Below are 13539 nucleotides of genomic sequence, written 5' to 3' on the forward strand. Positions count from 1 at the left end.
GATGCACATTCTGGAAGCTTGAACCCCAGACTTCTGAAATAGTCCTATCAAATATACATTCCGGAAGCTCGAACCCCACACATTCTGAAAATTCCTATCAGGTGCATATTTTGAAAGCAGAACCCTCAAGACTTCTGACAATTATCTCTTTTAGACGGCATCCGCAAGCCCGTCTCCGATAAAGTCTTATCAAACTCAATGAATGGCATCTTTAAGACCATTCATACCCGATCAATTTTCCAAGATCTAATTCGATCACTACGAACGGGGCTGATGTAACACCCTTCTAAAACCCGGTGGCAATTTAAATAAATTCATTCAGAGTACATGAAAACAAGGGTGCCACAATTCAATAATTAATTAAACATCGTTCAGTCATGTCATGCATTCACAGAGGCAATCATCATCAATTAAAACATTTCATGTTAACACAGCGGAAATTAAATCATACGGATTAAGTTTAACATCTTTAAAACTTATCCTTCAAAACATCAAAACATAACCAGAGTTATAAACCATAAACTCTAAACATCACGTCCCCAGTGTTACAAATATCAGAGCATGACACCTGACGCTAACTAAATAACTGACTCATGAGCTAATCCTCACCGAGTCGAACATCCGCTATCCTCAATCATGAATTGACAACATGTAAGGGTGAGTCTCATCATAATTAACAAATGTTATAAGGTTATAAAGCAATAACACATCATAGTTGCATCATTCACCCAATCGTTTCATAAACAGACATTCAGACAAGTTTTATCATCTTAAGCAACCAACCAACACATCATCAATAATTATAACACTGGAATACTTCCAATCATGTTATAAAACTATGCATATGTATGAACTGACACTATGCATGTGGTACCAACATCATCAAATGGGAATAACCCATGACCGATTCAACATCATCAAGATACGGCCCTGCCAGCACAGATTCCATACAATGGCAATCATGCCCTTTACTGATCCAACACATCATCATGGATACAGTATCATCAATGAATATGAATGAATGCAAACATACATGAACATACTTGGCTTAATTACACTTTTGGTCCCCCTATTTTCAACTTTATGAAGTATTAGTCCCTCCATTTTAAAAGGCAGGTTTCTGGTCCCCAAACCTTGCTTCACTTTGGATTTTCAAGGTCCCCCTCCACTTGGCTGCCTCATTAATGATGTGGCACATACCAAACGTAGCCAGGTCACCTTTTTACATTTTTTTTCCAAAAATCTAATTTTTTATTAAGTTTTAATTTTCTTATTTATTTACAATTCATTTAATTACATAATTTGTTGATTTGTTATTAATTAAAAAGCTAGGGCACATGTTCATCCCCAATTCACCCAGTCTTCTTCAAATCTTTGAAGCTTCGTCCCAACTTCGTCTCTCTTCACTCTCCTTCTACTCATTCTTCTTCCAATCTCTCTGTAGCCTCATCTCCGCCTCTCAAAGTGTCTCAGAATTCGGTGTCTCATGGAAGCTATAAGATCCGGTCTTTGAGGGATAAGTGCCATTGTGAGAACCAAGAGTCCTCATCTTAATTATCATCTTATTGTATTCTATGTCAGTTTTGATTCAAGCCTATATAAAGGCTTTGTAATGCTAAGAAAGATATAGCAGTTGGTGGTGAATTCAATAAAATAGCAGTTTTAAAGCATATCTTCCACCAGTGGAAGTATAGTGAGAAAAGTGTCCTGTGCAGTTTTAAAGCATATCTTCCACCAGTGGAAGTATAGTGCAAAAAGTGACTAAATCCAGTTTTCCTCTGCAGAATCCCTCAACACCATAATTTATCACATACCACCTCTAGAATACCACCAACACTTATATTATGGTTTTGTAACAAATTCTGTGATCAAGTTATGTAACAAATTCTGTGATACAGTTATATTATGGTTTTTATTATGTTTAGTTCTAAAATGCTTTTGGTTCAATTACAAAGATTAACCTGTTGAGAATAATTTCAAACCAATTTAAAACTAATTTCAAACCAATTCCACATCTATTCTATGCTATCAAACCCTAACCCGGTAGTAGATGTTAATCAGATAAGTCCCCCCTTACCTGAATATGAGATTGCTCTACTCTCCCGGTTGCCATAGCTTACGCCGCCGCTTCTAACTTTCTCCGAAAAATCTTTTCTAACAACGTACAGAGACGCACCAAAAACCTGTTCGGAAATCGCTTTGTCAGACGGACTTAAAATCATCAAAACGCAAATCGCTCCGGTCAGAAGTTACCTCTACGAGTCTGGAACATTGTGTCCAAGAACCGCGATGATCCAACGGTTGGATTGAGAGAAACGTCTGTTTTACTAAGGTGTCTCACTGCAGAAAACTTGCTGCAAAAATTGGACTTCCTCTAGCTTTTCTCTTCCGCCATGGCTCTCTTCTGCACCTCTCCTCCAAACCTTATTCCTCTTTGTGTTATGATAGCTCTTCCTTCTTCCAATTCTAAATCCAACATAGTAAAATTATTTTATTTAACCACTTAAATAACTTAATTGTGCCTAAGTGACATACCCCCTCCTTACTTCACAACAACTCAAATTAAACCCAAAGTTATTTTTAAGCTCATTAATAAAATAACACTTCAACTTTATTCCACCAAATTAATTTAACGAAAAATAATAAATAATTCTAAATAATAATTTAATTTCCGATTAAATTAAACTTAGAAAATATGGGGTGTTACATCTCTCCCCCACTAAAAGAGTTTTCGTCCTCGAAAATATACCTCAAGTGAAAAGTTCCGGATAGGAGTCCTTCATCTGACTCTCCAGCTCCCAGGTGACATTTCCCTAGTCGATCCTCAAAACTCATCTGACATAACCAACAGGAAGCACATCTCACGCATTCAATCTCAGCTCTTACGTCGCATTCAACCACCTTAAACGTGTACCACTCGCTATACCTCCAAAAGGTTAACGATAATGGAACATTGAGGTACAACCCATACAGTGTGCTCAATAACTGGATAATATAATTACAGAACCATGGTATGACCACACCTGATCAACACTGCAGTAATGTATTCCATCTACCGAACGTACCATCCTTAAATATACTTCTTCATTTGAACGATGAAATAATACTTACACTTTTCACCAACTGCTTCTTTCAAGAAAACTCAATAATCGTATTCTTCATTCTATTGAATTTCAACTATCTGACTCCTCTCAAGTCACACCAGCAATTATCCAACATGTTACACTCCGCTTTTGCTGCACTATTCTGATTATTCATTACAACCATCATTACCAATTAGATTTTTGAGTTATACCCAACTCTGGCCCTCTTTACTCGTTCGTTCAAGAATCATTCTTTATCATACATGGTACTAATCTACCACTTAGCAATACTTACTCGCACTCATAAATATATCCCTAATTTACTTACTCTATTTAAACATTCTAACCATCAGAACGAGTACACACAGTAATTATAATCACACTCATCAGCCTCAATACACCATTTCTTACAAAATAGCTCAAATTGAGTCCCGCTCTTCTCTAAGAATTAAATCAACTTCGTCCTTCATAGAATATAATTCCTCATTATATTTGGAATCTTCAATATCACCTTAATAACGACACAAAATTATTATAGCATCATATAGTATCAACTCATCGTCTTAACTTCGCTAAATGCATACTCGTCAACCACGTACAGCCACAATAACATATTCATCATCTCGACAATTATTCAAAAGGGTTCTGATTCTCCGGTACAACATCCTTACATCTACTAGATCCTAATCCAACATATAGATCAATACATGTTCTGTACGTAGGCTTCCGACATATTAATTTCTCACTGCCCACGAGTAGTACTCATATTCACTCTTTCATATTTACTTCTTCATAAGTTCACACAACATGGTGAGTGATTATCCTCAGATACAGTCTAATGTACTACTTACTCTTACTTTCATATTATCAAGACCAGATGGCATCTTTAAACCCATCTCATACAACTTTATGTCAACACCTGGATGACATCTTTAAGCCCATCTCCGACAAAATTCCCTACCTCAACAAGAGAAAATTTCTGGGTATTCTAGTGTTCAATCCTCTTTCACCTTCAGATACCGATTAGCATACAAACCACTCTACATCCTCAGGTTTAAGAAGATTGAACAGGGGCAGCTGTCATACCCCAAAATTTGCCCTCATATATTTGCAAATGTCATTTTATTTCAAATAAGTGACATAGCCCAGTCGGTAAGGATTTAAGGTTAAAAGGTACAAGAGCGAGATGTCCCGGGCTCGAATCTCACTTCTAACATTTCTCCTTTTTTATTTGTTTTCTAATTTTAATTCTAACTTTATTTCCATTTATTCAAAAAATCATAAAAATTGCATTTTTTTTTTATTATTTTAATTTTAATTTTCGCACAAATTAAATAAGCATCTTTTTAAATAGTCAATTTTCACTTTTATGCATTTTTAGTCAAAAAAATCACCAAAAATCATAAAATATTAAAAAAATCCAAAAAAAGAAGTTTTTCATTCTAATTTTCGTTTTTTCTTTTAATTTTTTTTAAAATATTAATTTTTAATTGTAATTTATTATTTTATGCATTTTATAGCTAAAAAAATAAAAAATAAAATAGTACTTTTTGCTTAGCTTTTGGTCCAAGTCAATTGGCATTAAAATTTATTTGATTTGATTCTCTCTAATTTTAGATAAAATCAAAACAAATAATTTTGTTATGTCAATAATATTAATGTTAATTTATTTTTTCCTTTTTTATTTTAACCTAACTTTACACTATAAATTGAGTCACTTTGTACACTTTAAAAAAACTAACAATTACCAATTTTTCAATTCACTCTCTCACAACTAAACCCTTTTTTTTAACACCTTCAACCCCATTCTTCATTCCTAATTCCTACATACAAAACAATTCACCGAGTTTCTTCAATATCTTTTGTTCTTTTTTTGCTTGGTTCTTGGCTAATGATTTCCAATGAGGCATCCTCTTCTTCTTTTTTTTAAAGAAAAAACATTTTCTAAATCTTTTTATCAAAACTAAAAATAAACCTTTTGTTTTCAAATCCTTTTGGTCGATGATTAACATATGAGGCCCCTGATGTATGTTTTTATGCTAACTTTAGTTTTTGGCCTTTGGCGATTGGCCAATGATGATACCTGAGGTCACCTTTTATCAAAATTCTTATGTTTTTTACATCCTCTTTATTTTTCAAAACACTTTCTTTCAACACCCCTTTTTAAAAACCTTTTACAAATACTTTATCTAGAATTACAATATTTTTGGCCAATGATGATACCCGAGGCCTGTGTTTTTAAAATCATTGCTTTGGCCATTGTTGCTACATTTTAGTTTAAATTTATGTTTTTACGATCATTTTTTTTAAACCCTTGGAAATTTTTGCCCTTTTAGCCATGATCTAACTTTCTGAACCTTTCTTTATTTCTTGGGAAAATTGTAAATTATATGAGGCCAAATCCTTTTTATAATATTTTTTTATTTTTATTGTAACTATTATCATTACTAACCTTTTTTTTATTATAATTATTATTAGTAATATTTTTGTTAATTGCTTCTACTATTATTATTATTATTATTATTATTATTATTATTATTATTATTATATTATTGTTATTATTACTATTATACTATTATTATTCTTATTATATAATTATTATTACTATTATTATTCTTATTCTTATTCTTATTATTATCCTATTTTTGCAGGTACTTCCTTTGCCTAAAGAGGAGCGGTGCAGAAATATGGGTTTACCATTGTTAGGGCATAAAGTTCTTGCCTCTTCGAAAACCCCATTGGCATTCCATGGACCTCCAGCCACACCATATCAGATCAAATCCAGATTTTTCTTTAATTCATTTTTCTAATTATTGGTTTATTGTTTTATTATTTAAATTTTCACTAAAACCTTAATTTATTTTTCTCAAACCATAAAATTCATGTTATTTTCATAAATCACTGTAAATTTTTTTTTTTATAAAATTCATTTTTTTTATTTTAGTAATTAATTTGAATTAATTAGAATAATTAGTTAATATTTTTAATTAGGTTTATGATTTAAATTAGGTTTAGTTTTAAATTAATTTTAGGATCAATAGTTAAATAATATAATTTAGGATTAACTAATTAATTAGGTAAATTAGGTTAAATAATTAGGCTAATTAGGTTTATTTAGTCAACTAACTGTTTCGTTATATTAATTTAGTGCAATTAGGCTAATTAGGTTTATTTAGTCAATTAACTGTTTCGTTATATTAATTTAGTGCAATTAGGCTTAGTAATTAACCTCAATTTCAAAAACCATAGATAACCCAAGAGGTAGGCGTTGCCCATTAACCTAGGCTTAGGTTTTTAACCCTGTAGATTTATTTTACCCATTAGGTTTTTATTAACCTGTTTCTTTTTATTAACCATGGTTAACTTTTCCCCGTTTGGGGTTTGTCTTTTGCCTTGCCTTTTTATTATTTGCCTAAATTATTCATAATTTTGTATCTGCTCCGAGGTTGTAACAATTTTAATTTTTGATCTGTCCATTTTATTGTAACTGCCACAAAGCCTTGTAATAGCTTAGGTTTATTTTCCGCATTTAAAAATTTTTCTGCTTTTCTGTCCGGGTTTTTGGCCATGTAATCCCCCACCCGAAGCCTTGTAATAGCATAGGAACTTTTAATTTCAGGACTTTATTTTTCTGCATGATATTAATTGCGTGGTTAGTAACAATAGGGAGTGGCAAGACTATTAATTGAATCTAGATCACTAATTTACAAGATAATATAATTGAATCAGAATCACATGATTGTTGCACCCACACACCTTTGAGGTAACCCCCTCTATTGCTGCCTTTCGATAAAATAGTCAAGTCCCTCGGATGTAGGGATACCTTAGCACCTGTTGCCTTCGATAAAATCATCATAGCCCCTCGATATAAAGATCATAGTCCCTTCGAGTTGCCTACGATAAAAAATGATCTCGTCCCTCGATGTTGCCTCGATAAATGTTGATTGTCCCTTCGAATGCTAAGGTATCCTTACTGGTTGCCTACAAATGACTATTCCATCCTTTCCAAAAGACTTCCTACCCTTCTTATGGTATGGATAGACTTATGGCAAACGATGATTCTCGATGACCCGATACATCCAATGAAAAGACTACCTATCCTCCTTATGGTATGGATAGCCCTTTCAAATAAAAGGCTTAAAGAACAAGAAAGATCCAATCTTAGGGTAGATGCTCTTAAATGCTTGCTCAATTCAAACAAATTCAAAATTACTTTTCACACCCCTTTTTCAAATCAATTAAAAAAGGCTACGCTTATTTACAAGCTAAAGTCCTTAATCAAAATCTTTTCTAAACACACAGTACACTTCCTTTCAAACAATTCAAACAAAAAGTGAGCTAAGCAATTAAGAGCCCATGGATAACCATGGATACAAAGGGTGCTTACACCTTCCCTTTGTATAACCTACCCCCCGAACTCAATCTCTTAAAAAGGTATTTCCTTTTCTTTTAGCCTTTCCAATTAGATAAAATAAAATTTGATGGAGACTCTTGCTATCCGCAACATTTCAAAAAGCCAGTTCTCCCACTGTATTACAGATAGGCCTGAAAGTTGTAGCCATCGTTGACCCTGGACTTCCCGGTGGAGGCAAAGGGATAGATGTCACCACTGCGCCTGCAGTCGACGCCGTTATAGCTACACTTGTCAACGGAGGCAAAGTTGCAACCTGCGAAACTACTGAATCCGTGGAAGTTAGTGTTCCTTGTGGTACTACATCCATGTTAGGATTCGACATCCTTAAATTTTCTTGTGGTATACTATATTGTTTTCCACTTCTAAGTTTCATATACTAACGTAACTACATCAGCATTGTCCCACTGGGCGTGCCATTTTGTTTACTGTGGAAATTGGTAAACAACCGCTAGTCCTCCCAGAGCCTACAAACTAACGGTTACTTACAAAATCCACTACTTGATCCTAAGACACGTGCTAATGTAACTAAAATTTGGCTTGTTCAGTTCGACACAATATTTGACTATAAGAGAAACGGTTTCCTACAAGAGTTTGAACAAGCAAATTTTTCCATAAAAAGGTGCTAATGTTATCAACTGAGGATGACTCGTGACCGATAGAACGCTATAACATTCAGAAAAGATACACAACGAATGTATCTATGCTTAATTCCATTATTGTAATAGAACCACTGTCGATAACATACACAATGACATAAAATGATAGTTCAAACATAAATGAAAATAAAACAAAATGTCGAAAAGGAACGATTGAAAAGTAGGGAAATTGCATTGAACTAAAAATGGTGATTCATGTACATTAGCAATCTTGAAAACTTTTTGTTTCCTCGCGTTGGGAATGTGAAGTTTTTTACAAGTGATTTAGTACAAGTGAACACCCGGAGTCCTTTGTTGGATCTCCTATTTATAATACAATAAAGTAATTACCTACAAGTTAAAATAACTGCTAGATAACCGTCTACAGGCTAATTAACTGGCTACAAGATTTAAACAACTACTCTCCACGTTTTTGGTTATTTTGGGAGCTAATCTTTTGCAAACCGCTGGAATTTTAATTTCAAAATATCCCGCTCATATCTTCATCTCGACACTACCTTCTAGTGCACAACGAAATCAAAACTTTTCTATGTCTCAACTTTTCATATGGTCGACAGAAAGGTTCGACCAATTTTGCATATTGTGTCGACTTTTCCTTTTCACCAGCTTGTCAATTCTTGAGCTTTTCTCCATCTTCGACCCAGATTCTCTCACAAATCACCTTTATAAGGCACAATCCTTTAATTTATAGGACTCCCCTATTAGTTACACCATTAGTATACCTCAACATTATTTTGCAGTAACAAACTACCACTTTGTTCCTCTTTCCATACCAAAAAGTCCTCTTTTACCTCCTCCAATAAGGGAACCTACAAAATAGCATTACCAATCTCAAGAGGAAACAACTGGTTAATTTCAATATAATCCCACCGCTTAGTATTAGGTTGAAAGAGGGAATTAACCATCAAACTATAAACATGCCGCCCTTGCGGAGCTCCCACCCAACCCCCACAATCATTCCTTAACCAAGAAGCATTCATCACTCTAATGTTGCTCCCATCTCCAATCCTCCATCTACACCCTAGTAAGAAAACCTCCCTCGCTTTCCACAAACTACGCCACACAAAACTCGGATTATTCTCTATCTTAGCCGCCAAAAAAGAAGATGTATGGAAGTATTTTGTTCTAAAGAATTTGGAAATCAATGCATTCGGATTAGTCATGAAATTCCATACTTGTTTTGCCACCATTGCAATTTTGAACGCTCTAATGTCACGGAAACCCAACCCTCCTTCACTTTTAGGGTAAGTCAAACTCTCCCAAGCAAGCCACCAAATCCCCTTGTTGTTATTACCGCCTCCCCGCCAAAAAGATTTCAACATCCTCTCTATCTTTCCAACCTTAGTGTCATACCCCAAAATTTTCCCATCATATTCCAAGATATTTTGACTCACCCGAATCTCAATTGCTCAAGACAATATATGAACTGAGCACACTTACTCCCTCCTAAGTAACAAGATCCAAAATTAGGGTTTCTGATTTAATCAAGGAAAATCAACTTCTAATACCTCAAGTGAACTCCATGACTTCTCATATGCTTCAAAGGAACCTCATGCCAAGTTTCAAGCTTTGATCCATAAGATTGCTCAATCAATAGTTCAAATGATCATGGTCGACTGGTTTGACCTAAAAGTCAACTGTGGTCAAAGTACAGTCAAAATTCCGGATTTTTGGTCAACATCCTTCATTTGAAGTAATATTCATCATTTGATCAAGAGTTGATCATGATTCATCAAGAAAAGCTCTAAAATCATCAAAAGTCCAAGTTTCTAAATTAGGGTTTCAAGGAGAAAGTCAGCCCAACTTTGAATGATCATATCTCTCTCATACTTTATTAGAAATTCCCCAACCAAAGCATATTCTAAATGAAATTTAATTCTCTACAACTTTGATGTTGGATCCTAGGTCAAGAAATGCTTCCGCATAAGAGATATAAGTCAAAACATTACAGGTCCTTCTAGAAGCTCGCAAAAAGCTGTTTTTTGTCAGGAGCCATATCATCAAGATAAAATATTCAAATACGAAAAAGGTTCCAAAGTGGTTTGTAGAGGACATCTTGGGCTTTCCAAAAAGTCTTAGAACGTCTTCATATGACAAATATTGAAGGAGTTATGACTTGCTAGATTTGAGAAATTTTGAGAAAATGAATGAAGGTCAATTCAAGTAATTTTGTGGTTTTTGGTTAATGGGCCTATCATTTGGATCCTAAACATGCCCATAAACTTAAAAGAGGCCTTCTAACATTATCATTTACGGTGTCATGTATTAGCTTCCTCTTCCCTGCTGTGCTAACTGAGTTTCTTGTACCTATTGAGTTTCTTGTACCTATAGAATGACAATCCATACAAAATATAGTTATTTCTTCAAACCTTGGAATAATAAAAGATTACAAAAATAGTCAAAACCACCATAGGAAAAACACTACTATATAAAATTCACTTTGGCAAACAATCTAGTTTCAACACTTGCAGAATATTTGAACATTATTAAATAATATTTTTTATGAAAAACATCTTATCTTTAGTTTTTTTTTCTTATCCATATATGCCAAAGACTATCCTTTAAAGCAACATTTCTCCAAACACATTTAAGATTAACTATGCATCTATGCTATCTATAAGTATTCATAAGAAACAAAACAAATCAATTAAATGACATTAGCTCAATTTGTAATACACTATTTTAAACTTCACAATTTTTTTCATACTTCTAGCATACCAAACTTTATTTCACTTCAAAACCAATTCAATTAAGCATTTTTAAACCAGACAACAACATACTAAACCATCAAGTCAACAAACGGTTTGAGTTGTATTATCTTCCTTCCTCAAACAAAGATCATGATTATGGTAGTGTTTGCTTACCTTACCATCAAGTCAATGTATGGGGTGACAATGATGCATCAGCTGAGACAAGGTCTGGAAAATAGTAAGAATGACTTGTGATAGCACTAAATTTATTGGTTCTAAAGGTATGTGATACCTTCTTTAAACAAATGACTAATAAAAAATGAATTAAACATGATATGATAAAAATTTCAAAATCTTAATTTGATTTAGATTGAACTAACTAAATTATGAAGAAGAAACTCTAACTAACATGCAGCAAAGTTACAGTAAAGTCCAGTAAAAACATATAGAGTGGTTTATTAAACGTGCTATATTTCCTGTGTGTGTTGCATCGATGACTACGTCCTCATTGATCTTGAACAACTACATAATTTATGTTCATTAGTGATACACTATGAAAAGTTGATATATAAAGACATATATACTAGTTAAAATGCTTGATGTTAAGACATACATGCTAATAAAAATGCACATTAGGGAACTTAAGAGAGGCAAAATGAGAAGCACAGGAAGCACCTGAATCAAAGCTCATGCATTTAATCCGCCAGACTCATTATCAGCAGTAGGCTGTCTATGAGCCATCCCCGACCCTCTAAAACTAAACCCACTGAAATTAGCAGCAGGGGCCATTCCTCAAGACTTGTATTGACTCATGAAGTTATCCTACAGAGGAAACCACAAATATAAGTATCTTGCAACGTTAAACGGCAGACTAAAACCATGACTGAACAAATATTGTAAGCATAACTTTGTTGTATACAAAGAAATACATGCCATATACACAGTTCAATTAAGCTTATAGACATTATAAATATAATGAAAAGATTTTAGAAGTTCATTAAGTGGCTTACTTGAATCGAAAAGTCATCCCAGGTTTAATAATGCGGTAGCATTCACAAAACCGCTTCCTATGTCAAATGGTTCCTGCCATTGGATCTTTTACTTTATTCATGGTTGAATTCAGCTGCAACATCAACAGAAAAAAGTTACTACTTCATCACATTTGAAACAAATAAAAAAGAGAATATCAAAGGAAAAAATGTGTATACAAAGGGTTATAATATATGAGCACCCATAAGCAATAATTATTTATAGTTAAAAATCCTGTAAAAATGCTTGATAGTATGTCGATCCATATGGATAAGGAAGTCGACCCGTATGTAGATCCTTCATGATAACGGAAAAGAAATAGTGAAACTGCAACAACAAATACTCATGAGATATCAGAGTGAGCATTAAAGTACAATAATTCACCAACATGACAATAACAATATTTAAACTCAAAAGGAACTATGAATAGAAATCATAGGTTTTTTAAGGATTATCCTCAGTTTTTTTGTCTGTTCTTTTATGTTTAAACTCAGAATAGAAACCATCAAGTTAACATTCCTGGTCCTTATATATGGCTTCATGCTTGAGTATTTTTTGTTTCACAAGCTCCTGATTTCTTCTGAATCAAATGTTAATGGTTAACATGTGAGTTTTGATTCAAAAACACTGTAAATCTTTGGGTCAATCTATAGAAACAAATGAAGTGTTTGTTTAATTTGAAAGACGAAAGACGAAATACGAAAGGTGGATTTAAGTTAAAAATAGAAGAAACCTAAAACCTGCAATCGGAAATTCCTAGATGCGTCGGCGGAGATCGGAGCTGAGAGTTGGTGTCGGAGGTGTCACTCGGAGTAGGTGATTTTACGAATCCAATTTGGTGAACTTGGGAAGATGAACGGTGAACCGAATATACACGGTGGTGGAGATATGGTGGTAGCGGCGGCGATTTAGGGTTTTGAAAGAAAGAGAGAACAGAGATAGGGGAAAGGGTTATACGATAAAGAGGAGAAAGAGAGAGACTGAATCAATGTTCTAGGTAATAGGTTGTTCCAAATATTACGATTTGAAATTTAAATTGGGCCAATAAAAAGTGAACAGGTGTAACATTCTTTGAGGAGAGTTAAAAAGGTAGTGCTTAATTTGTTAATTACTTTTATATCCAAGTTGTAGTACAAATTTATTTTCATGAAAGGGTATTTTTGTCTCTTTGGTCAATTGTTTAGTATATAGTAGATAGTAGATAATTTTAAATTAATTTAAGTTAATAATTTTAAATTAATTAGGGTTAGTAATTTAAATTTGATTTTAGATTTATAATTAATTTAATTTTGGGCTAATTAATTATTTTTATGTTTTAAAACCCTGATCTTATTTTGGCTAACTATTTTTCATCATGACTACTAATCACTGTTCGCCCTTAACCCTAAAAAGTTTCATTACTGGTAGGTGTTGCCCATTAACCGTAGTCCAGGTTTTTTTACCTGTTTCTTATATTAACCCTGGTTAACCTTTGTCCCATTCGGGGTTTGCCTTTTGCCTTGCCTTTTTATTAAATTTTTGATCTGTTACCTTACAATTGTTGTGGAACTTTAATGCACTAAAATTTCTCTTCTTCGTGCCAAATTTCCAGGGTTAACCAAGATCCTTCAGCCACACGCCACACCGGACCAAAAATCTAAGTTTCTAATATTTTTTGTTTAACATCA

General features: G+C 33.6%; 1 protein-coding gene and 1 long non-coding RNA gene across 2 annotated transcripts; both read right to left on the bottom strand.

Annotated features, from left to right (window-relative positions):
• Positions 1 to 8962: 8962 nt before the first annotated feature.
• On the bottom strand, positions 8963 to 9475 carry LOC131640078 (uncharacterized mitochondrial protein AtMg00310-like). The gene has a single exon (XM_058910485.1). The coding sequence runs from the start codon at positions 9473 to 9475 to the stop codon at positions 8963 to 8965; it is 513 nt and encodes a 170-aa protein (XP_058766468.1).
• A 914-nt stretch (positions 9476 to 10389) lies between these two features.
• On the bottom strand, positions 10390 to 11976 carry LOC131640077 (uncharacterized). The gene is made up of 4 exons (XR_009295145.1): positions 11854 to 11976; positions 11519 to 11665; positions 11018 to 11071; positions 10390 to 10478 (listed from the first exon to the last, which is right to left on the bottom strand). It is a non-coding gene; the product is annotated as an uncharacterized LOC131640077 (long non-coding RNA).
• Positions 11977 to 13539: the final 1563 nt, after the last annotated feature.

This window comes from Vicia villosa, unplaced genomic scaffold (assembly GCF_029867415.1).
Source record: "Vicia villosa cultivar HV-30 ecotype Madison, WI unplaced genomic scaffold, Vvil1.0 ctg.002930F_1_1, whole genome shotgun sequence".
In the NCBI taxonomy this organism is placed as follows: Eukaryota; Viridiplantae; Streptophyta; class Magnoliopsida; order Fabales; family Fabaceae; genus Vicia; species Vicia villosa.

Coding starts and splice junctions, on each gene's coding strand:
- LOC131640078 (XM_058910485.1), bottom strand. CDS start 9,475: ATGTTGAAATCTTTTTGGCGGGGAGGCGGTAATAACAACAAGGGGATT.